Raw genomic sequence first — 26,769 nt, 5'->3', positions numbered from 1 at the left:
CTATGTGCTCGACCGCGCCCCTTTTGGCCGTCAATTCTCAGACCAGGAAATAAACAGAACCCTCTTCAATAAACGAGGATAACAAGTTAAGAATCTACATTTAATCTTCAAACATGATTACATCACAGTTGTACTTCCTAGTCATAAATACATGAGCATTAAGTTATATAGTGGGAGATGCACAACTATAGGTTTTGCGCGCACAAACCCATTGACAGCATGCGACCACCAACTCTCACAAGTCTCCTCTCATTTGCAGGTGATCAACAATCAAGACATCGAAATACATCGCTAATCCCACATTATATTCAATAAATACATGTGCTTCTCATAAACAGTTTCATAAATATTGTCTGGTTATTGATAATCGGGCCTAACTTTAGCTTAGGTGACGAGGACATAATCAGTGGTGTAAAGTACTTAAGTAAAAATACTTTCAAGTACTACTTAAGTAGTTTTGTTTGGTATCTGTACTTTACTTTACTATTTTTATTTTTGACTACTTTTGCTCCACTACATTCCTAAAGAAAATAATGTACTTTTTACTCCAAACATTTTCCCTGACAACTACAAGTACTCGTTACATTTTGAATGCTTAGCAGGACATGAAAATGGTCCAATTCAAATCTAATTTTATTAGTCACATGTGCCGAATACAACAGGTGTAGACCTTATAGTGAAATGTTTACTTACGAGCCCCTAACCGACAGTGCAATTCAAAAAAAATACGGATAAAAGTAACAAGTAATTAAAGAGGAGCAGTAAAAAATGACAATATATACAGGGGGGTGCCAGTACAGAGTCGATGTGCGGGGACACCGGTTAGTTGAGGTAGTATGTAGATAGAGTTAAGGTGACTATGCATAGATGACAACAGAGAGTGGAGGGGAAGGGGGGGTGGCAGTGTGAATAGTCTGGGTAGCCATTTGACTAGATGTTCAGGAGTCTTATGGCTTGGGGGTAGAAGCTGTTTAAAAGCCTCTTGGACCTAGACTTGGTGCTACGGTACCGCTTGCCATGTGGTAGCAGAGAGGACAGTCTATGACTAAGGTGGCTGGAGTCTTTGACAATTTTCAGGGCCTTCCTCTGACACCGCCTGGTATAGAGGTCCTGGATGGCAGGAAGCTTGGCCCCACTGATGTACTGGGCCGTTCGCCCTACCCTCTGTAGTGCTTTGCGGTCGGAGGCCGAGCAGTTGCCATACCAGGCAGTGATGCAACCAGTCAGGATGCTCTCGACGTTGCAGCTGTAGAACCTTTTCAGGATCTCAGGACCCATGCCAAATCTTTTCAGTCTCCTGAGGGGGTATAGGTTTTGTCGTGCCCGCTTCACGACTGTCATGGTGTGCTTGGATCATGATAGTTTGTTGGTGATGTGGACACCAAGGAACTTGAAGCTCTCAACCTGCTCCACTGCAGCCCCGTCAATGAGAATGGAGGCGTGCTCGGTCCTCCTTTTTCCTGTAGTCCACAATCATCTCCTTTGTCTTGATCACGTTGAGGGAGAGGTTGTTGTCCTGGCACCACACGGACAGGTCTCTGACCTCCTCCCTATAGGCTGTCTCGTCGTTGTCGGTGATCCGACCTACCACTGTTGTGTCATCGACAAATGTAATGATGGTGTTGGAGTCGTGCCTGGCCATGCAGTCATGAGTGAACAGGGAGTACAGGAGGGGGCTGAGCACGCACCCCTGAGGGGCCCCTGTGTTGAGGAACAGTGTGGTGGATGTGTTGTATCTACCCTTACCACCTGGTGACGGCCCGTCAGGAAGTCCAGGATCCAGTTGCAGAGGGAGGTGTTTAGTCCCAGGTTCCTTAGCTTATTGATGAGCTTTGAGGGCACTATGGTGTTGAACACTGAGCTGTAGTCAATGAATAGCATTCTCACATAGGTGTTCCTTCTGTCCAGGTGGGAAAGGGCAGTGTGGAGTGCAATAGAGACTGCATCATCTGTGGATCTGTTGGAGCGGTATGCAAATTGGAGTGGGTCTAGGGTTTCTGGGATGATGGTGTTGATGTGAGCCATGACCCGCCTTTCAAAGCACTTCATGGCTACATGCGTGAGTGCTACGGGTTGGTAGTTATTTAGGCAGGTTACCTTAGTGTTCTTGGGCACAGGCACTACTGTGGTCTGCTTGAAACATGTTGATATTACAGACCCGGACAGGGAGAGGTTGAAAATGTCAGTGAAGACACTTGCTAGTTGGTCAGTGCATGCTCGCAGTACACGTCCTGGTAATTCGTTTGGCCCTGCAGCCTTGTGAATGTTGACCTGTCTAAGGGTCTTACTCACATCGGCTGAGGAGAGCGTGATCACACAGTCTTCCGGTACAGCTGATGCTCTCATGCATGTTTCAGTGTTCTTTGCCTCGAAGCGAGCATAGAAGTAGTTTACCTCATCTGGTAGGCTCGTGTCACTGGGCAGCTCTTGGCTGTGCTTCCCTTTGTAGTCTGTAATAGTTTGCAGGTCCTGCCACATCTGACGAGCGTCAGAGCCGGTGTAGTATGACTCGATCTTAGTCCTGTATTGAAGCTTTGCCTGTTTGATGGTTCGTCGGAGGGCATAGCGGGATTTCTTATAAGCTTCTCAGTTAGAGTACCGCTCCTTGAAAGTGGCAGCTTTAGCTCAGTGCGGATGCTGCCTGTAATCCATGGTTTCTGGTTGGGGTATGTACTGTCACTGTGGGGACGACGTCATCGATGCACTTATTGATGAAGCCAATGACAGATGTGGTGTACTCCTCAATGCCATTGGCGGAATCCCGGAACATATTCCAGTCTATGCTAGCAAAACAGTCCTGTAGCTTTGCATCTGCTTCATCTGACCACTTTTTTATTGATCTAGTCACTGGTGCTTCCTGCTTTAATTTTTGCTTGTAAGCAGGAATCAGGAGGATAGAATTATGCTCACATTTGCCAAATGGAGAGCTTTGTATGCATCTCTGTGTGTGGAGTATAGGTGGTCTAGAGTTCTTTTCCCTCTGGTTGCACATTTTGATAGAAATGTTGATAGAAATTTCCCTGCATTAAGTCCCCAGCTACTAGACGTGCTGCCTCTGGGTGAGTGTTTTCTTGTTTGCTTATGGCGGAATACAGCTCATTCAATGCTATCTTGGTGCCAGCCTCTGACTGTGGTGGTATGTAAACACCTCACAATCTCTCGGTAGGTAATGTGGTCTGCAGCTTATCATGAGAAACTCTACCTCAGGCGAGCAATGGCTCAAGACTTCCTTAGATATCGTGCACCAGCTGTTGTTTACAAAAATGCATAGACCGCCGCCCCTTGTCTTACCAGACGCCGCTGTTCTATCCTGCCGGTACATTGTATAACCAGCCAGCTGTATGTTGATATTGTCGTTGTTCAGCCACGACTCTGTGAAGGATAAGATGTTAGTTTTTAGTTTAGTTTAGTAGTTTAATCTTACCAATAACTCATCCATTTTATTGTCCAAAGATAGCATGTTTGCGAACAGAATTGAGGGGAGTGGGGGTTCATTCGCTCACCTCCTACTCCTCAGAAGGCAGCCTGCCCTCCGGACTCTCTTTCTCCGCCTCTTCACGCAGATCACTGGGGTCGCGGCCTGTTCCCGATGGAGCCCTATATCCTCACGCTCGTCATAGTCGTGAAAGAAGAAAAAGGATTCTGCTAGTCCGTGGTGAGTAATCACAGTCCTGATGTCTAGAAGTTATTTTCGGTCATGAGACGGTAGCGGCAACATTTTGTACAAAAATAGTCAAAAACTAAGTTACAAACAACGCAGATAAACTAACAAAAAAACACAATCGGTTGTAGGCACGTAAAACATCTGTCTTCTGCTCCGGCGCCATTTTAGTTTTATTTCACGCACTTATCAAGAGAACTACCCTGGTCATCGCTACTGTCTCTGATCTGGAGGACTCACTAAACACAAATGCTTCGTTCGTAAATTATGTCTGACTGTTGGAGTGTGCCCCTGGCTATCCTTAAATTTAAAAAAAAACAAGAAAATGGTGACGTCTGGTTTGCTTAATATAAGGAATTAGAAATTATTTGTAATTTTACTTTTACTTTTGTTACTTAAGTACATTTGATCAATTACATTTACTTTTGATACTTAAGTATATTTAGAACCAAATAATCTTAGTTTTACTCAAGTAGTATTTTACTGGGTGACTTTTACTTGAGTCATTTTCTATTAATGTATCTTTACTTTTACTCAAGTATAACAATTATGTACTTTTTCCACCACTGAACATAAGGACAATTGTTACAAAGGTTAAACATTTATTTGATGTGCACTACGTCATCACGCACAGCATTTTACCAACAAAAAGTCAGTTTGATGGAAACACACCTCTGGTGGGAAAATGCGCATTATATATATTTTTTTATTTTTTATTTTTTATACGCTTGAAAATCTGTTCCCAGTTGGATGGAAACCTAGATAGATATTTAAGAGTATTTTAGAAGAGTACGGACAATGCAATCTTCTCCAGGGGCCCTGCACTGTGGCTGACCCTGGCTTCCAACCTCTTGGGTGTATGTGTGTGTGTCTCAGGAGGTTGGCTTGAAACCAAATAAGACACATTTTGGAAAGGAAAATGGACAATAATGTACTCCTCTTCTTCAGGTCTCTTATCCATGTCTGTTTTTTTTTAAGTGCGTCTTGGGGCTTTGACTATTTTTATAAGATTCAGTTATGTGTACTCCATACAGGGACTATAAGTGGTCACATGCTGTTATATGCTCTGAGATCAGTTACAGGTTCAGGAGGGGTCAGAAGAATATGTGATTACAGTAAAAAGATGGAATGAGGAACTTGGCAGTGAAATTACACAAATTCTGGTCTTGAACCCACATGGCAGCTGGCAGCAAACCTATAATGCTTAACTTGAGCCAGTTTGCTACAGCAAGGCAGCTGTTTTTTTGTTTATTTAATCTCAATATCAAATCATTTCTGGGTAACAATTAAGTACCTTACTGTGATTGCTTTAAATTAAAATGGTCATAAAGAACAAAAATAGCTTCTTAGCAAAGAGCAATTTCTCAAACAATAATTTTCTAGGTCTGTCTGGGAGTGGTCTGAGTTAATTACTGTTATTGGCAGCTTTGCACAGGCTTGGCATTCTCTCAACCAGCTTCATCTGGAATGCTTTTCCAACTGTCTTGAAGGAGTATCCACATACGCTGAGCACTTGTTGGCTGTTTTCCTTCACTCTGCAATCCAACTGAGAGTTTTGGCACTCTTTCTTATTGGTCTATTAACTAATTTACCACCAGGTGATGTCACCAGGCAGGCCAAAACTCAATATCACCAAAACAGGTTGAAATTTTAGGTGGTCATTTCAAACAGCTCTTACACTAAATGGGCATTATCATAATTTTCACAATTTCAATTTCAGTGTTAGTATTAGTACAGTATTATTCCAACCTCATAATGTGGAAATATATATAAAACACAGTAAATCTCGTTTTTGACTGCACTGGGCCTTTAAACAATACACTACACACTTTTATTATCCTGTATTGCAGAAATGTTTTCCTGCTACAGGGTGATAAAATTAAGATCCTACATCTGTATTCTGAAATTGTAAGTGCTTCAATGTGATGTAATGTTTCAACTATAAGCTAGAACTCATAGATAATTATTAACCTGGCCAAATGTGAGCTATAAATGTCATACCTTTTTGAGATTAGGTCTATAGATGCAGAGAGAAATTAAAATGGTCTATAGTATTCAGTGGAGGGTGTTGCTCTCAGAAAGATTCCTTAGAAAAAAGTTTTTCAAAATCTCTTAAGTAACAATCAGAAAGGAGTTAATATTGATTCGTTTTCCTGATTCCAATCCTCCTGAACAAGTGTTGTTTGATAGGTGTAAGGGGCAAGGAGGAAGAAAGGACGTATTTTTTCACAACACAATTGGTCAGGCAGGGACTTGTTGCCATGACAACTCTGAAGCCTCAGATGAAACAAGCCAGTTTCTCCCAGCCAGCCCAAGGGAAAACAGTAGTGTAGCTGGCAATGGGATGCCTAATATTGATCCAGAGACATTTAACCAGACTCAACCCACTGCATCTTAATTCAATGCTGTCTATATTGTACTGTATGTTTTCTGCTAATTTGAGTGAGTGAGTTATGCAGGAAATGTAAAACTTCTGGTGTATTTGAGGTTTAAAGGCCCAGTTCAGTCAAAATCTTGATTTTCCTGTGTTTTACAGTATATACAGAACCAGTCAAAAGTTTGGACACACCTACTCATTCCAGGGTTTTTCTTAATTTTTTACTGTTTTCTACATTGTAGAATAATAGTGAAGACATCAAAACTATGAAATAACACATGGAATCATGTAGTAACCAAAAAAGTGTTAAACAAATCAAAATATATTTTATATTTGAGATTCATCAAAGTAGCCACCCTTTGCCTTGGTGACAGCTTTGCACACTCTTGGCATTCTCTCAACCAGCTTCATGATGTAGTCACCTGGAATGCATTTCAATTAACAGGTGTGCCGTGTTAAAAGTTAATTTGTGGAATTTCTTTCCTTAATGCGTTTGAGCCAATCAGTTGTGTTGTGACAAGTAATGGGTGGTATACAGAAGATAGCCCTATTTGGTAAAATACCATATGGCAAGAACAGCTCAAATAAGAAAAGAGAAATAACAGTCCATCATTACTTTAAGAAATGACGGTCAGTCAATACTGAAAATTTCAAGAACTTTGAAAGTTTCTTCAGGTGCAGTCGCAAAAACCATCAAGCGCTATGATGAAACTGGCTCTCATGAGGACCACCGCAGGAATGGAAGACCCACAGTTACCTCTGCTGCAGAGGATAAGTTCATTAGAGTTACCAGCCTCAGAAATTGCAGCCCAAATAAATTCTTCAGAGTTCAAGTAACAGACACATCTCAACATCAACTGTTAAGAGGAGAATGCGTGAATTAGGCCTTCATGGTCGAATTGCTGCAAAGAAACCACTACTAAAGGACACCAATAAGAAGAGACTTGCTTGGCCCAAGAAACACGAGCAATGAACATTAGACCAGTGTACATCTGTCCTTTGGTCTGATGAGTCCAAATGTGAGATTTTTGTTTCTAACCGCCATGTCTTCGTGAGAGGCAGAGTAGGTGAACGGATGATCTCCGCATGTGTGGTTCCCACCATGAAGCATGGAGGAGGAGGTGTAATGGTTTTGGGGTGCTTTTCTGGTGACCTTGTCAGTTTTTATTTAGAATTCAAGGCACACTTAACTAGCATGGGTACCACAGCATTCTGTAGCGATACGCCATCCCATCTGGGTTGTGCTTAGTGGGACTATCATTTGTTTTTAAAAAGGACAATGACCCAACATACCTCCAGGCTGTGTAAGGGCTATTTGACCAAGAAAGAGAGTGATGGAGTACTGCATCAGATGACCTGGCCTCCATAATAACCCGACCTCAACCCATGTGTTATTTCATAAACTCAGCAAAAAAGAAATGTCCTATCACTGTCAACTGAGTTTATTTTCAGCAAACTTAACATGTTCATACAAATATTTACACATAACAAGATTCAACAACTGAGACATAAACTGATCAAGTTCCACAGACATGTGACTAAAAGAAATGGAATAATGTGTCCCTGAACAAAGGGGGGTGGTCAAGATCAAAAGTAACAGTCAGTATCTGGTGTGGCCACCAGCTGCATCCTCATGGACTGCACCAGATTTGCCAGTTCTTGCTGTGAGATGTTACCCAACTCTTCCACCAAGGCACCTGCAAGTTCCCGGACATTTCTGGGGGGAATGGCCCTAGCCCTCACCCTCCGATCCAACAGGTCCCAGACGTGCTCAATGGTATTGAGATCCGGGCTCTTCGCTGGCCATGGCAGAACACTGACATTCCTGTCTTGCAGGAAATGACGCACAGAACGAGCAGCATGGCTGGTGGCATTGTCATGCTGGAGGGTCATGTCAGGATGAGCCTGCAGGAAGGGTAACACATGAGGGAGGAGGATGTCTTCCCTGTAACGCACAGCGTTGAGATTGCCTACAATGACAACAAGCTCAGTCCGATGATGCTGTGACACACCGCCCCAGACCATGACGAACCCTCCACCTCCAAATCGATCCCGCTCCAGAGTACATGCCTCGGTGTAACGCTCATTCCTTCGACGATAAACGCGAATCCGACCATCACCCCTGGTGAGAGGAAACCGCGACTCGTCAGTGAAGAGCACTTTTTGCCAGTCCTGTCTGGTCCAGCGACGGTGGGTTTGTTCCCATAGGCGACGTTGTTACCGGTGATGTCTGGTGAGGACCTGCCTTACAACAGGCCTACAAGCCCTCAGTCCAGCCTCTCTCAGCCTATTGCGGACAGTCTGCGCACTGATGGAGGGATTGTGCGTTCCTGGTATAACTCGGGCAGTTGTTGTTGACATCCTGTACCTGTCCTGCAGGTGTAATGTTCGGATATACCGATCCAGTGCAGGTGTTACAACTGGTCTGCCACTGCGAGGACGATCAGCTGTCCATCCTGTCCCCCTGTAGCGCTGTCTTAGGTGTCTCACAGTACGGACATTGCAATGTATTGCCCTGGCCACATCTACAATCCTCATTCCTCCTTGCAGCATGCCTAATGCACATTCACACAGATGAGCAGGGACCCTGGGCATCTTTCTTTTGGTGTTTTTCAGAGTCAGTAGAAAGGCCTCTTTAGTGTCCTAAGTTTTCATAACTGTGACCTTAATTACCTACCGTCTATAAGCTGTTAGTGTCTTAACAACCGTTCCACAGGTGCATGTTCATTAATTGTTTATGGGTCATTGAACAAGCATGGAAAACAGTGTTTAAACCCTTTACAATGAAGATCTGTGAAGTTATTTGGATTTTTACGAATTATCTTTGAAAGACAGGGTCCAGAAAAAGGGACGTTTCTTTTTTTGATGAGTTTTAGTTTTGATGTCTTTACTATTATTCTACAATGTAGAAAATTGTAAAATAAAATAAAATAAACTTGAATGAGTAGGTGTGTCCAATCTTCTGACTGGTACTGTATATTTCCACACTGAGGTTGGAATAAAATTGTGAAAAGACCACTATTCAGGAACAAATTCTTTCACTTGTCTGAATTCACTTTCTTGTCGTTTTTTAGTCGTGTTGTGAGGTTATGTGTGACTGTGAGTGTATGTGCTTGCACGTGCTTGCACTGTAAATGTATTTAAACAGGTGCTGTGTGAGCCTCAAGGGCTATCTTTGCTTCTTTGACACATTTGAAGGACTTATTAACAAGAAAGTGCCATTGCTACAGACTCTTGTCAGGCCTTCTCAGGGTCATGGTTGAATCACCAGACGGAACCTGAATCATGAAAATAGGAACAGCTTGGTCTGATAGGGACTTTCTTGCACTGAGTTTTGAAAACCCCCAGTAAACCAAGCGAAATCGTCCGGCCTTCTAGGACTATAATGCGTAATGACGGTCAGCTTTAACAAATACAGTTAGGCCTACCTACATGAAAAAATACTATAGTATGCAAGGGTATAAATACTGTAGTAATAGTATATTTATATACTACAGTATATAAATATATGGGGAAGGGAATGGGCAGTGTTTATGCAAATGTATAAGTTCTATAGTAAACTAGTATTTTTATGTGGGTAGTTCTTATGTTCTATTTCATAGCATTTTTTTTATCTCTTTATGGTTGAAACATGTCTTTGTGACATGACCATTGTTCTAGAATAAAACCAAATAAATAATACTCTGAGTACTGGCTGTTTGTTACATGGGCTATCTATATTTTCTTAATTATTTTAAATTGGGCTGCGATCAATGACTTGATCATCCTTGCTGTGTAAAATATGTGACACTTCATATACAGACGTAGGCATACAGTGTATATCCAAGAGACTGTCTGAAACAGACATAATCATATCCATTTCAAAGGTATCTTCAGTCCTTCATGATGCTGCTGGCTGTAGCCACTTGACTCGGAGTGCATGGCTCAGTTCCTGTTTAACTAGAGACAGGAAGTCCACACAATGGGACAGCATAACCCTGCTGCCCTTTCAGCTTCCTGCACCCCCTCTCACGCCACTGCACCACTCTATACTCTACCAGTGGAGGGGGGGTTAAGTACATAATAATAAGTGCTCTGAGACCAGGTGGGGGAGAAAGTACAGTTACAGTAGGCGTCTGTCCAAAACAGGTCCCTGTATAGCGCAATACTTTTGAACAGGGCACATAGAGTTCTGGACATTTCTTACTGGGAAAGGCTAGTGCCCAAATTGATGACGTATGTCGCGCAACTGAGAGTCGAGTGGAGACGAATGGATTCGGTTCTGTTAGTCGTCCTGAAGAGCCCTCCCAGCTGCATAGCTAGTTTATGCTTGCTAACTGGCAACAACATTAGCATGGCATTAGTTAAAATGGGTAAAAAAGTTGTTTATTTCAATGGACAAGAGAGAAATAACTTGTAGTTACATGCCAACCGTGACATGTCAATTAGCTAATGTAATGACAAGTGCAAAGGTGTTGTAGAGAGGTGCTTCCCACTGTTGCTTTCCACTCGGTAGCAGTTGCTTCACCGGGCAGCTGTGTAGTATGTCGCTGTAGGTAGCTAATGTGGAAATGTTGTTCCATCCCACTTGATTTTATTTCAAGTAAGATTGCAGCCTACACAATAAATAACTTGTAATATTGGTAGTAACCACCTGGATGTCACCGTGATACAGTCTACTGCTCAATGGGAAGAGTTTGCGCTGCAAGCCGGCAACACAACACAGAACAATGTGCACCTCAGTCCCGCTTGCCGGGCACTGCTGCACTGCAGTAACTTTCTGTAGAGGGAAGTAGCTAGATATTGTAGATAATATCAGGCCAGGGTGACAGCTAAAGCATATATATTGCTTTTGTAGTCTGAAAAAAACAAAATGATTCTGAACACTCCCAAGTCCCAACAAGTCAAATTCTAGCTGACGTTTATAGAAACAAGCAAAACTACACTGAAAAATATATATAATCGCAACATGCAACAATTTCAAAGATTTGAGTTACAGTTCATATAAGGAAATCAGTCCATTTTAAATAAATAAATTGGGCCCTAATCTATTGATTTCACATGACTGGTGATGCAGATATGTATCTAATTGTCACGAGTACCTTTGAAGAAGAAAAAAAAAGGGGCGTGAATCAGAAAACCAGTCAGTATCTGGTGTGACCACCATTTGCCACTTGCAGCGCGACGCATCTTCTTCGTATAGAGTTGATCAGGCTGTTGATTGTGGTCTGTGGAATGTTGTCCCACTCCTCTTCAATGGCTATGCGAAATTGCTGGATATTGACGGGAACTGGAACATGCTGTCGTACACGTCGATCCAGAACATCCCAGACATTCTCAATGGGTGACATGTCTGGTGAGTATGAAGGCCATGGAAGAACTGGAACATTTTCAGCTTCCAGGAATTGTGTACAGATCCATGTGACATGGTGTCGTGAATTATCATGCTGAAACATGAGGTGATGCGGTGGATGAATGGCACAACCATGTCTGTAGCTTATGCCTGCCCATACCATAACCCCACCGCCACCATGGGGGCACTCTGTTCACAATGTTGAAGTCAGCAAACATCCAAACGCGCTGTCTGCCATTTGCCCGGTACAGTTGAAACCGGGATTCATCCTTGAAGAGCACACTTCTCTAGCATGCCATTGGCCATCGAATGTGAGCATTTGCCCACCGAAGTTGGTTACGACGTCGAACTGCAGTCAGGTCAAAACCCTGGTGAGGATGACGAGCACGTAGATGAGCTTCCCTGAGACCGTTTCTGACAGTTTGTACAGAAATTCTTCAGTTGTGCAAACCCACAGTTGGTGGCTGGTCTCACACGATCCAGCAGGTGAAGATGCCGGGTGTGGAGGTCCTGGGCTGGAGTGGTTACACTTGTGATGCCGGTTGGACGTACTGCCAAATTCTCTATGGTAGAGAAATTAACATTAAATTCTCTGGCAACAACTCTGGTGGACATTCCTGCAGTCAGCATGCCAATTGCACACTCCCTCAAAACTTGAGACATCTGTGGCATTGTGTTGTGTGACAAACTGCTAATTTTAGTGTCCTTTAATTGTACCCAGCACATGGTGCACCTGTGTAGTGATCATGCAACCCATAAGAGTCTAAGCCCTGTCTAAGTCAGGGGTGTACTACTAAGCTATATGGAATTGTTTTAAGAAGATCATACCAAGGATCATTTTACTATTTGATTTGGAATTGTAAGACCCCTTGAAGTATCAAAAAAAACATTTTTGAAAAAACAAATTAGCCCATACAAATGCATTGAATAACATATTCACTACATGGAACAACAGATGGTCCACCCAAACAATTCTAAGAAAGTTTGTTCAGAAGTGTCTGTCCTATATCTGAGATACAAGAAAGATTAGGATTTTTTTATATATATATTTTTTTACATGTATTAAACACCTTATTTTTGTCACTAAACCATCTCCATATATACTGTACTTCCATAATAAAATGTATGGGAGTTCTAGTGCAAGCTAACGTACATGTTTGTGAGAGTCTCGCCTTTACGCAGAGGGGTCATATTAGTGTGTAGTCCAAACTGTTCGGACACTACAGACAGAAGTTGGCAGATCGGCTTTACAGACTTCAGACGAGTCCAAGACATTTGTGGGGGTCGTAGAGCAAAACAGAGAACACCATCTTGTTCGTGTGAGTCTCGTCTTTCCATAGAAGGGTCATAATACTTTTCTAGGCCAAACCGTGAGAATAACGATTTTTGAGATGTCTCATGGACTGATAAACACCACTGTAGATCTTTCACCGCAGATGCGAAAGTGTGACATAGGCAGATGCGATGGATTGAGATGCATCTTATGCAAAAAATGGATCACAAATCAAAATCAAACTTATTTGTCACGTGCCGAATACAACAAGTGTAGACCTTACCGTGAAATGCTTACTTACAAGCCCTTAACCAACAGTGCAGTTCAAAAAAGAGTTAAGAAAATATTTACTTTTTATTATTATTAATAATTTGGTAACACAATAAAATAACAGTAAAGAGGCTATAACCGGGTCAATGTGTGGGGGTACAGGTTAGTCGAGGTAAATTGTACATGTAGGTAGGGGTGAAGTGACTATGGATCGATAATAAACAGCAAGTAGCAGCAGTGTACAAAACCAATGGGGGAGGGGTGTCTATGTACAGTGCCTTGCAAAAGTATTCATCCCCCTTGGCGTTTTTCCTATTTTGTTGTATTACAACCTGTAATTTAAATGGATTTCATGTAACTGACAAACAAAATAGTCCAAATTGGTGAAGTGAGTTACAAACGGAAAAGTGGTGCGTGCATATGTATTCACCCCCTTTGTTATGAAGCCTCTAAATAAGATCTGGTGCAACCAATTACCTTCAGAAGTCACATAATTAGTTAGATTGCACACAGGTGGACTTTATTTAATTGTCACATGATCTCAGTATATATACACCTGTTCTGAAAGGCCCCAGAGTCTGCAACACTACTAAGCAAGGGGCACCATCACGCAAGCGGCACCATGAAGACCAAGGAACTCTCCAAACAGGTCAGGGACAAAGTTGTGGAGAAGTACAGATCAGGGTTGGGTTATAAAAAAATATCAGAAACTTTGAACATCCCACGGAACACCATTTTAAATCCTTTTTTTTTTAAATGGAAAGAATATGGCACCACAACAAACCTGCCAAGAGAGGGCCGCCCACCAAAACTCGCGGACCAGGCAAGGAGGGCATTAATCAGAGAGGCAACAAAAAGACCAAAGATAACCCTGAAGGAGCTGCAAAGCTCCACAGTGGAGATTGGAGTATCTGTCCATAGGACCACTAAAAGCCATACACTCCACAGAGTTGTACTTTACAGAAGAGTGGCGACAAAAAAGCCATTGCTTAAAGAAAAAAATAAGCAAATACGTTTGGTGTTTGCCAAAAGGCATGTGGGAGACTCCCCAAACATATGGAAGAATGTACTCTGGTCAGATGAGACTAAAATGTAGCTTTTTGGCCATGAAGGAAAACGCTATGTCTGGCGCAAACCCAACACCTCTCATCACCCCGAGAACACCATCCCCACAGTGAATCGTGGTGGCAGCATCATGCTGTGGGGATGTTTTTCATCGGCAGGGACTGGGAAACTGGTCAGCATTGAAAGAATGATGGATGGTGCTAAACATAGGGAAATTCCTGAAGGAAACCTGTTACAGTCTTCCAGATATTTGAGACTGGGATGGAGGTTCACCTTCCAGCAGGACAATGTCCCTGAGCATACTGCTAAAGCAACACTCAATTGGTTCAAGGGGAAACATTTAAATGTCTTGGAATAGCCTAGTCAAAGCCCAGACCTCAATCCAATTGAGAATGTGTGGTATGACTAAAAGATTGCTGTACACCAGCGGAACCTATCCAACTTGAAGGAGCTGGAGCAGTTTTGCCTTGAAGAATGGGCAAAAATCCCAGTGGTTAGATGTGCCAAGCTTATAGAGACATACCCCAAGGGGGGGGGGGGGGATAATTATGCACGCTCAAGTTTGATGTTTTTTGTCTTATTTCTTGTTTGCTTCACAAGAAGAAATATTTTGCATCTTCAAAGTGGTAGGCATGTTGTGTAAATCAAATGATACACACCCCCAAAAAATCTATTTTAATTCCAAGTTGTAAGGCAACAAAATAGGAAAAATGCCAAGGGGGTGAATCCTTTCGCAAGCCACTGTAAATAGTCCGGTGGCCATTAATTGTTCAGCAGTCTTATGGCTTGGGGGTTAAGGAGCCTTTTGGTCCTAGACTTGGTGCTCCGGTACTGCTTGCTGTGCGGTAGCAGAGAAAACAGTCTATGACCTGGGTGACTGGAGTCTCTGACATTTTTTGGGGGGCTTCCTATGACACCGCCTAGTATATAGGTCCTGAATGGCAGGAAGCTTGGCCCCAGTGACGTACTGGGCCGTACGCACTATCCTCTGTAGCGCCTTACGGTCAGATGCACTAGCTTAAACTGACAGATTTTATTATGTTAATTAGATTTCCATGGTGGCGCGGACATTGGCTTTTTCAGCTTCTTGATATGCCACACCTGTCAGGTGGATGGATTATCTTGGCAAAGGAGAATTGCTCACTAACAGGATGTAAACAAATCTGTGCACAAAATTTGAGAGAAATATACTTTTTGTGCGTATGAAAAATGTCTGACAATTCTCATGAAGCATGGGTCCAACACTTTACATGTTGCTTTCATATTTTAGTTCAGAATAGTTAGCTGGGGAGTGCTCATTAGAATGACTGACTGAACCGAATCCATTCGTCCCTACTCAACTCTCACTGCGCAACATACATACGTCATCAATTTTGGGCACCAGGCGTGTCCATAGACTCTCCTCTCTCTTACTAGCACTGAGTTTGCCGATAAATAGTTTTTGGAGGAAAATGTGCTTACTATGACTGATACAGTATGTGGTTGTCTTACTTCATCTGGATAAGAGCTTCTGCTAAATGACTAAAATGTAATTGTATAGGAGGCCCACTCCACTCCTCCTATGCACTGATTGGTGTAATTTGCCAGCGTTTCTCATGACTTCTGATGATACCACCTTAAGTCAACAAACGGTCAACATTGCCACATCAGTGTTTTTCACCATCTGTGGTACACATGTCATGGCACTGTTTGCTGGTCTGCCCTTCTTAGAACTGTTTATGATTGCACAGCCTGGCAGGCAGCAGATGGCTAGAATAGTCATTTTTCATGTCTCATATCGACTTATTCTGGCATTACATAACTGTATTTACACCTCTCTGGTCCCACCTGACCGAATGGTGCTCTCTCTCTCTCTCTCTCTCTCTCTCTTACTCTCTCTCAGGAGAAGCTCTCTCTCTCTCCATCCTCCCCTCTCTCGGGAGATCTTCATGTTTCCTAATTAGTGAGTGGTGTGGGAGGCATGGTGAGGTGACAACCTGACCTATGGTTTATTGACATTCTCTCCTTTTGTAATCACATTGTGTTTGTGGCGATTGACAAGATGAGGACAAAAAAGGGAATGTGCGTAGGATGCTGTCTCACAGTGATGATAGTGATGGTGTCATGAAGACCCTATAGACACAGTGCATCTTATTCCCTTACATAGTGCACTTCTTTTGACTAGAGCCTTTAGCCATCCTGTCAGTGTCTCCACACATGCCTCAGTAGTGATGCTCTAGCAATGAGCTCTTCTGTATTAAGCCTCTCCCTCCTCTCTTTCTCTCACCATTCTTTCTTTCCACCCACCTCAGTCGCAGGTTTAATGAAGTGCCTTAGGTGTGACTCAGACTATTCTCCTTTAATTGCTTCATGCTGTGGTACCTTGGGCTGATGATGCACTTATCTCTTAATTCACTACCATTATGACTGCAAAGAGGTGGTGCTTCAGCTGGGGAAGATGCACTTGGATTTTGTGTGTGTGTGTGTTAGTAAAGCTTAAAGATCACAGTCTTCAGGGCTGCAATTTTCTGTGCAACATTAACTTCCCGCTTAAAAAGAAAACTATAGCAGAACTGCAGGCTAATGACACTTACACCACAGAACAGAGAGGCAACACCGATATAATGATCTGAACAATGCTTTCAGATATATTTATTTGGTACTACACTGAGTATACCAAACATTAGGAACACCTTCCTAACATTGAGTTGCACCCCCCGCAACCCCCACCACTTTTTCCTTCAGAACAGCCTCAAATCATCGGGGCATGGACTCAACAAGGTATCGAAAGCGTTCCACAGGGATGCTGGCCCATGTTGATTTCAATGCTTCCCACAGTTGTGTCAAGTTGGCTGGATGTCCTTTGGGTGGTGAACCATTCTTGATACACACACAGGAAACATTTGAGTGTGAGAACTCAGTAGCGGTGTAGTTTTTTTTGACACAAACCAGTGTGCCTGGCACCTACTACCATACCCGGTTCAATGGCACTTAAATCTTTTGTCTTGGCCATTCACCCTCTGAATGGCACACATACACAATCCAAGTCTCAATTGTTTCAAGGCTTAAAATTTTTTCTTTACCCTGTCCCCTCCCCTTCATCTACACTGAAGTGGATTTAACAGGTGACATTAATAAGGAGATCATAGCTTTCACCTGGATCCACTTGATCAGCCTATGTCATGGAAAGAGCAGGTGTTCTTAATATTTGGTATACTCAGTGTATATCTCTATTCTCAGTAGAATCACTACATGCTACCATAATGACATCAGCCAAGCCAGACAGAAAGATGTGATATGGCGCAGTAGAGAGATGGGTGTCATTTTATAAAGTAAACAGTTCCTTGTCTGAAGACGCACTGCATTTTTTTGTCATGATCTGGGCCCCATTATGTGACAATGATCCAGGTGACCTTGGCACTCTGAACAAGTCTTCAGATCAAGGAAGAGCAATCAGTCAGAGAAGAAGAAAAAAATTATCTGGCACAATTTGATGAAAAGAACCATGGATGGAGAGAAGTGGACAGACAGAGATATATATATATATACATGAAGGGAAGTTGGGATTAAAATCCTTCAAAGGGCAGGATATGTGGCCTCCAAAGCCACATCACATGTGGGAGCAGTCAACAGTGCATGATCCCAGTGTGGCCTGGGTAACATAAGCACTGCCACCTTCAGAAGGACAGGCCAGTGAGTAGGGGAGGCAGGCAAGCTGGAGGTGGGTGGCTTAGTGGTGCACTCCTTAAGTGAAAACACCAATTATTTTATACACACACTTAATACTCAGGCCGTGTCCGAAAACCCGTACTTGCATTCTAAATAGCCTATGCATGAACATGAGCGATCTAAGGGGTGATATGGTTAGATAGGGATGTTGACAATCACAGATTGGCGCAGTGGAGGCTGCTGAGGGAAGGATGGCTCATAAAAATCTTTGGAATGGAGTGATATCAACCATGTCTTTTATGTGTTTGAAACCATTCCATTGACTGCATTCCAGCCATTATGAGCCGTCTTCCCCTCAGCAGCCTCCACTGGATTGGAGTATGTGAAATTTATAGGCTTTAAATGCCAGGATGTCGTACACATTTAGCAGAATTCGCTACAATCAGCTGAGGGGACACGCTATACCAAAATTAACGAATGGCAGGAATCAACGCGATTGCGGATTAGATGACACATTCTCAGTAGAATGAGCCTAGTATGCTGATATTTGTTGCTTAGTGCATTCATTTTTACTAAACAGTATGTTCTAAATAGTATGTTGTAAGATTGGTACACAGTATGCAGTAAGTAGTGGGCAATCCAGATTTTGGACACAGCCTATGACATACACACATACAGCAGAGGAGGTTGGTGGCACCTTAATTGGGGAGGACGGGCTCATGTTAAAGGCTGGAGCGGTATAAGTGGAACTCATTATATAGCCATTCTAATGAGCTGTCCTCCCCGGAGCAGCCTCCACTGACATACAATACACACTAACATAAACACTACTGTGACTCACACCTCCTGATGTCAGAGATCCTGTTGCCATGGAGGTCATTATGGCGACAGATGTTGTAGTTCTGCAGCAGCCTAGGGGTCATGAGTTTCTATGAATACCCTCCTTCTGTACTGTGCACTTTTAACAGCCCATGGTTACTGTACCACTCTGGGGCGGCAGGTAGCCTAGTGGTTAGGGCATTGAGGCAGTAACCGAAATGTTTCTGGATCGAATCCCCGAGCTGACAAGGTAAAAATCTATTGTTCTGCCCATGAACGGCAGTTAACCCACTGTTCCCCGGTAGGCCGTCATTATAAATAAGAATTTGTTCTTGACTTGCCTAGTTAAATAAAGGTTAAAAAAAGTTCAAACTCTGCCTCTTTAAGCCCTGATAGGCTGCTAAGTCTATTGCTATGTCCTTGCCTACCCTCTGCAACAAAATACACCTTGTGACCCACTTTCTGTGTGTGTGGTGTGTGTGTGTGTGTCTCCCAGCCAATGCTTACACATTAGATATGTACGGCATGGTATGGCTAGATAGGGATGTTGATAATCACAGATTGGAGAATTATTCATGCTGTCAACCTGGTTTATAATCCTGATCAGCAGAACATCACGATCTAGGCCTTGAAGGTCTAATTGTATATTCTTTCAATCATTTTGATAGATGACACTGCTGGTTGGAAGGACTACTTTTTCTAAGGTCAATTGAGCCAGGGAACAGGTGAAGACGTTTGTGTGTGTCACAGGAGGTTGGTGGCACCTTAGTTGGGGAGGACGGGCTCGTGGTAATGGCTGGACCGCAATAAGTGGAATGGTATGAAATACCATTCGCTCCGTTCCAGCCATTATTATGAGCCGTCCTCCCCTCAGCAGCTCTCCTCAGTTCCCTGGTAACTGTTTTTAAATTCAGAACAATGTGATTACAATAGCTTGGGTCTGTGTCTGAAAACAGAGTTCTAACCAATACATGATGTTCATGCAATGAAGACAATAGCACAGTCAGAAGGTTTTGCTATTCAAAATCCCTCTACATTGTACATAATAAAATGTTGTTTGCCACTGGTGCGTCAATTAATCTTTAATTCAATCAGTTGTCATGACTACATGGCATCTTGTCATCTCCAAGCAGCCTCTTTTGTCATGACACCTGGGGGATGATGTGACACACTCATGTTCCTGTCCTCTCACACACACTCCATAAGAATCATGATGACCATGATTCAGTATGTTCTGTTAGAGGAGGTGAGCAAAAGTGTTATCTAACGTCTGGCTCTCTTTTTCTATTTAGCTGGGGGTAAGTGCCCGCACCACATAGACTGTGCCCGTGAGGGGCGGCACTTCTGCAAACCTGGCACCTTCTACTGYGGCCCCTGCCTCACCCCATTGGAAGAGAACGAGGAAGGACAGTGTGTAGCAAGGAAGAGGCGCCATCACCATGGTATGTTGGTCTGGATATTACACACATGATGCACACTCAAACGGCCCCACAATCTCCATTATAATGTAGGAAAGCAAGGGGATTTGGGTAATTTACGAAAGATGTTGTTGAATTTATTTGATGAAGCTTCTTCAACAGCACAGGGTCATTTTCTACGTATGTTCAATGAACATCAATCATCATCCTTTCCCTGGTTGTGTTTGCATCCCAAATGGCACACTATTCCCTACCTAGTAAACTACAAAGGGGTCAAAGTAGTGCACTATGTAGGGAATAGAGTGCCATTTGGGACACAACCTGTGTCAAGCTACAGATCTCTGAGCATCCAGACATGGGTTATGGGCTTAGGTCAAACACAGTTTGGTCACACAAAGTGGTTCATGAGCTGATGCAGAGAGGCTGTCGTTTTAATTGGATGTGTGTGTGTGCCTTTATTCACGGTGTAGCCATGAGTAACTAACTCTGTGCTTTAAGAGTGGGCATAGTGAGCCACAGTGACACAGACTGTGTACACCACTGTCCACAGTGAAAAAGACAGGAAACCCTCACTACTCCTCTTTCTCCTCCTCCCTCACTCTCCCAGTCCCCCCTCCTTGCTTACCGCTTTCACTCTCAATCTCCCTCTTCTATATTTATTCGATACCCCTTTTTTTCTTTACTCTATCGCCTTCCTTATCAATTCCTCTCCCTCCTTCTCCCTATTGATCTCTCCATTCTTCTCTCTCCCTCGATCTCTTCAGCTCTCTCTTTCGCTCTCTGCATCAATCTGTCCTTATTTCTCCCTCTCTCTGTGCGCTGTAGTTTGATCCTGTGTTTCTCTAATCCCCGCTCCTGCTGCCCACAGACAGATGACCACCGCATTTAATCACCCGGAGTACTGCATGCATCTCTCTCTCCTGCATATCTCCCTTTCTCTCTGTTACTCTCCCCTTCCATCTCTCCCTGGCTCCTTCATACAATCTAATTTCATTCTGTAAAAGTGTTGCTCGGTGGAAATAAATACAATTTTTCATTTTTATTGTCCTGTGATTTTACAAGGCATGCCATGGTTTGTGAAAGAAATAGAGGGAGAGGAGAAATAGAGAGGAAGTGGGAGATATTCTCTCTTACCCTGCCACCTCTACCTTGCCTCTCTCTCTGTCTGTGTGTCTTTCTCTCCAGGATGAATCATTTAGTTGGGTCTGCAGCAGAGGACATTAGATTAGGGGTCACGGCATCACACAGCGAGATATGAGAGAAAGAAAAATAAGAGCGGATGAAAAGGAGAGCGAGAACTTTGTTTGAGGAGGGAGTTTATCAACCTAGGAGCATCTAATTCGCAGAAATTCTGACACAAAGCAGAAGCTGTGTGTGTGTGTGTGTGTGTGTGTGTGTGTGTGTGTGATGTGATGTGTAGTGTGTGATGGTGTGTGTGTGTGTGTGTGTATTGTGAAGGCCAGGTCGTTGTGGTGGTGTGTTATGGTGTGGTTTGAATGTGTTGTGGTGGTGTGGTATGAGTGCTAAAGACCACTGGGCTAGGTTACATAAACCTGTGAGGGCTGGCTAGAACAAACTGCCCCTGTGGGGAGCCTACCATGTGGTCAGAGACTGCTGGCTATGTCTGAAATAGTACCGTATTTCCTATATAGTGCACAGGTTAGCGGTTTTTGTCATGAATCTTGTTCTGGAGGCAGCTCTGCAGTGGTCACTAGCTGGCACAACCACAAAATCATAAATTCAGATTTTTTACCTTACCCTAACCTGAACCCTAAACTTAACCACACTGCTAAGCCTAATGCCTAACCCTAACCTTAAATTAAGACCACTTTTTCATGAATCTTTAAAATATAGCCAATTTTGACTTTACAGCTGGCCTATCTAAGGGGAAATCGCTCAGTTCTGCATCCAGGACAACCTGTATATAGCATACTGTTTTTGACCAGGGCCCATATGGTGCCATTTGGGATGCAGCCCCTATGTACAGGATGAGGTGTACATCAATGGAGATGTGCTCCTAATCAGAGCAATCCGGACATGTCACCATCCAAAGCCTTACCTTTTATGTTCCTTTTATGTGCTAAACATATTTGTGCTTATTTTTAGCATGATCTTATCTCTTATCTCCATAGGCTGTGTCTATTGAGGAAGCTTATGGATGTTTTCTCCAGTACACATGTAGACAGAGGCTGTTGTCCATGGAGAGATGAACCCATCCAGACACAGCAGGACCAGAGAGAGGCTTATGTGACCCAGTGGAGCCGAAACGGATACATTATTAAATCTAGCAACTCGGATGTCTTAGATTATGTATGAGAGAGCAGCAGGATGCACATCAGTATACACCACAGGAGGTTGGTGGCACCTTAATTGGGGAGGACGGGCTTGTGATAATGTCTGGAGGGGAATAGGTGGAATGGTATCAAATACATCAAACACATGGTTTGATGCCATTCCATTCACTCCGTTCCAGTCATTAAGAGCCGTTCTCCCCTCAGAAGCCTCCACTGGTGTACACAAAATAAGCAAATACACTCTCCACAGCAACATGTAATACACACATTTACAAATTTACACAAACGCAAACACACTCGCATACATGAGCATACTACCTCTTGTTTTCTCTTTCACACGCGCACACACACATACTAATACACAGATATGTGAGTGTAGGTGCCATGCTTTGTAGGTAAAGTTGTCATGGGTAGGTTCCACAGGAGTCTGGTGAGGGGAGGACGGCTTATAATAATGGCTGAAATTGAGTGAATGGAATGGGTATTAAGCATTTGAAACTGTGTTTGATGTGTTTGATACCATTCAATTAACTTTTCCAGTCATTACTATGAGCCATCCTCCCCAATTAAGGTGCCACCAGCCACCGGTGGTAGGTACAATATGTATCTTCTCAGAAAGGGAAGAGTAGTACTGTTATTCACTGGTTTTACAGTGGCCGCCATGAGGAGCAGAGGTGAGAGGGTAGGTAAATAACAGTAGCTAGGTGAGTACAGTTAGTGAACAGTACTCTTTGTGTGTGTAAGACAAGCCTGTGTTTGACATCAAGGCATACACTTCCATAGGTAAACACTGGAGCTATGGGCCCTGTCTGGTAATAAGGCTGGCAACCAGTCAGGAGAACTGGATATGTATACACACAGTATGTACTGAGGGCAGAGCTCTACCCAGAAACAGGGACAGGTACCTGAGTCCATGTGTACGTGTGGTCATCAACAGCAGGTAAAGCTGTGGTCAAACTGACCCCTCCAGAGTCAGACCTAGGGGCTAATAATCGATCAGAAGCTGGACATGGGGAACAGGGAGACCCTCTAGAGATGGGGAGAGACGGGGTGCGGGGAGGGATGATGCATAGGGGGCTAAGCAAAGCTAATGAAGCTCTCTAATGGAGCCTAATGACAGCTGTTGACAATCCATTAGGAATCAGGGATGTTATTCAATGCCATGCTGTTAGTTGATTCAGTGTGGAGCGCTGACTATGTTAGTCCTGATGGGAAATGCATTGAGGAGTCAATGAGTTGAGTGGTAGTGATGTTCATTTAAAAATAGTGAAGTCCTTGTGATTTATTTCAATATTCTGTTTAACATGGTGACTACTAGGGTTGATGGAATTTGATAGACACCTGTACAAGGGACAGTACTCTTGGGAATTTGGTGTTCAGGAAAAATTCACTTGAAAATGTGTTTTATGCTGTGTTTTACATAGCTATGATGAGTGTCACCATGGAGAGAGAAATGGGTTGTTGCAATGTTGAGGATGGAATAGTTAACCAAGACATGTTATGGATGTTGACCAAGTACCTCTGACCCAAATATAGGCTTGGGTCAACAAGCTTTACCATGTGTGGTCAAGAAGAAGCTATAGCTGCTAACATTCCAGTGACAATGATTGCCCATCTAACCTAATGCACTGTATGGAGGTAGCCTAGTGGTTAGAGCATTGGGCCAGTAACCGAAAGGTTGCTAGATTGAATCCCTGAGCTGACAAGGTAGAAATCGGCACATTGTTCTCATAGCCACAAGAGGGCAGCAGTAGACCCTAAGAATGAACCCCTGAGAAATTCCCCAAGTCTATTTGATGTAAATATACTAATGGGAAAAAAAGTGCTTTTTTTTTAATGCCGACTCTAAAATATTTGCATGAAAATCTGTCGCCAATTGGATGGAAACCTAGCTAGTGAGACTAATATTTTTGTACTATTGGAAGCCATGTATTGATGAAATAATGCATAGTGTTTGGTCATGTGTGGGTCTGAATTCAACTATTCGGTCAGGTATTATACTCATTCAATCTGGTAAACAATTAGAAAAAGTGTCAGTAAGTTTAATTTACACATCCATTAGATACTTTTATTCGCCTTCAAGACCCATTCCTTCAGTTCACAAACAAGAGCAGGGCAGCCCCTTTGACTGTAAATACAAATGACAGATTCGGTCTTTATGTTGTGATGGGAAACTGAATGCGTTGTCCTGATGTATGACTAACGCCCAGCCAGGGTGGGAAAGGGTGGATGGAAATGATAGGAATAAGAGAGTCTGACTGTTTAGTGTTTGTTTTCATAAACTTACATCCCTCTTCTTCTACTTCTATGATACCATGGCAGTCCGCAAACAAACGTTTAAGGTGCATGCCGCCACCTACTGTGCTGGAGTGTGCAATCAATCATGGTCTGCCTAATTCTGTACTACTAACCTCCCCCCACCTTTTTCTCAATTTCCTCCATTTTGTCCACACTAATCGCTGTCATTTCCAACCCAGCGCGTTGTCAAGCCCTCACTCACCCGTGCTCAAGGCTAGTGCACCTTACATCCCTCTTGGCACCTCTTGAGTTATGGTTAATTATCAACCTGGTGCCAAAACCTCCTCTCTGATGCATGGAGAGCTGTATGCTTAGTCAGTGTGTGAGGGTTTACTGACACACACACACACACACACACACACACACACATCAATTTCCCCGTTCTTGTTTTCTCTATCTACTACACACTCCCACTCAAACAAACATATATAAATGCATACCCTTATGCTCCCTTTTTTGTGGTTCATGCTCACTGATTCTTCTATGTACCCTCTCACTCAAGTACTCATGCCAACACAATATCTCAGGAATGTTCTCCTTTTCTTTCAAATGTTGACATTTTCCTCAGATGTTTAAGTTAGCTAACAAAGTAGGGTATAAAGTGTTCTTGCTGGCAGGTACACTGGCACACTTGGAGCACTCCACCACCTGCAAAGTACAGATGGCATGACCCACCCCCACTGACACCTGCTGTGGATCACACTAAATGGGATAGAGGGGGGGTGAGAAAGTAACAAAGCACAGACTGAAAGTGCCGTCACATCATATCACGCACATTACCACCGCCAGATGGCCACCCTTCTGTAGAGGACAACACCTTAATCATTAATAGCACGGCGCTCATGCTAATACAAACACAATGAGACATTACTAAGCATATTCAAAGAAGTGGCTTAGTTGGTGATATGGCTCATGATGTCTCACTATAGTAATTAAATATTGAATCTGAATCATATTTAGCTTATCACGTAAACAGTGTAGAACTCCCTGGTCTTTTAGAATAACCTTGGGGAGGGAGAGATTATCATCACCATTAGCACTCAGCTGAGTGAGATTTAGGGACTTGTGTGTGAGAGGGAGCAGGGCCAAGACAGAGGGGCAGGGTGATTGCACAAGCCCCCTGCGGTGCTTCAACCCCTGGCCACACACACACTATGTATACCGGTAACCAGGGAGAACTGTGGCCTAGTCCTGGAATGTGGCCTACTGTCTGGCCAAAAGAGCTGTTAAACAACACCCTGGTTTTGTCTCTCTTTCACTGTTGCCCAAACAAACAACACACCGGCACACTCTCGATCACACAAACACATTTATACAGACACACACACGCGCACACACACACACTCACTGGCTCTCTCATGGGTTGCTTCATGCGCTTGCAGTCACACAACAGGATGTCCTGTTTCTTCTAATGCTTGCTCTTTCACGCCCACACTCTGTTCTCAGTTATATGGTTACCACCTTAAATGACATTTTGAGCAAAAAGGTAAACTCCCCTCCATCATTCATTGAATCAGGTGACTCATTCATCATAAAACACACTGATATTGCCAACTACTTTAATGATTTTTTTCGTCGGCAAGATTAGCAAATGTAGGCATGAAATGCCAGCAACAAACACTACTAAATAGGTAAACACTAACTGACCAAATTATGAAAGACAAGCATTGTAACTTTGAATTCCGAAAAGTGAGTGTGGAAGAGGTGAAAATATATTTTTGTTTATCAACAATGACAAGCCACCTGGGTGACAACTTGGATGGAACATTTCTGAGGATAATAGCGGACGATATTGCCACTCCTATTTGCCATATCTTCATTCTAAGCCTACAAGAAAGTGTGTGCCCTCAGGCCTGGAGGGAAGCAAAAGTCATTCCGCTAACCAAGAATAGTAAAGCACCCTTTACTGGCTCAAATAGCAGACCGATCATCCTGTTACCAACCCTTAGTAAACTTTTGGAAAAAATTCTGTTGAACCAGATACAATGCCATTTTACAGTAAACAAATTGACAACAGACTTTCAGCACGCATATAGGGAAAGGCATTCAACATGCATGGCACTAACACAAATGACTGATGATTGGCTGAGAGAAATTGATGATAAAGACTTGTGCAGCTTTTGACATTATCGATCATAATCTGCTGCTGGAAAAACTTGCGTGTTATGGCTTTACATCCCCTGCTCTATTGTAGATAAAGAGTTACTTGTCTAACAGAACACAAAGGGTGTTCTTTAATTGAAGCCTCTCCAACATAATCCAGGTAGAATAATTAATTCCCCAGGGCAGCTGTCTAGGCCCTTTACTTTTTTTC

At 43.1% G+C, this 26,769-nt stretch overlaps 1 protein-coding gene and 1 long non-coding RNA gene across 2 annotated transcripts in view; both read left to right on the top strand.

Moving 5' to 3' along the window:
* Positions 1-26,769, top strand: part of LOC111961697 (neural proliferation differentiation and control protein 1) — a 41,390-nt gene that overhangs the window by 3,866 nt on the left and 10,755 nt on the right. The window contains exon 2 of the mRNA XM_023984158.2: positions 19,738-19,887. Coding sequence (XP_023839926.1) covers positions 19,738-19,887 — 150 coding nt within the window. The remainder of the gene's footprint in view (positions 1-19,737; positions 19,888-26,769) is intronic.
* On the top strand, positions 3,053-8,963 carry LOC139027337 (uncharacterized). Its single transcript, XR_011479422.1, has 3 exons — positions 3,053-3,655; positions 7,997-8,163; positions 8,247-8,963. It is a non-coding gene; the product is annotated as an uncharacterized lncRNA (long non-coding RNA).

Source organism: Salvelinus sp. IW2-2015, linkage group LG4q.1:29, assembly GCF_002910315.2.
Source record: "Salvelinus sp. IW2-2015 linkage group LG4q.1:29, ASM291031v2, whole genome shotgun sequence".
NCBI lineage: Eukaryota > Metazoa > Chordata > Actinopteri > Salmoniformes > Salmonidae > Salvelinus > Salvelinus sp. IW2-2015.
Note: the sequence above shows the minus strand (reverse complement) of the source record. Positions and strands in the feature narration are given on the sequence as shown.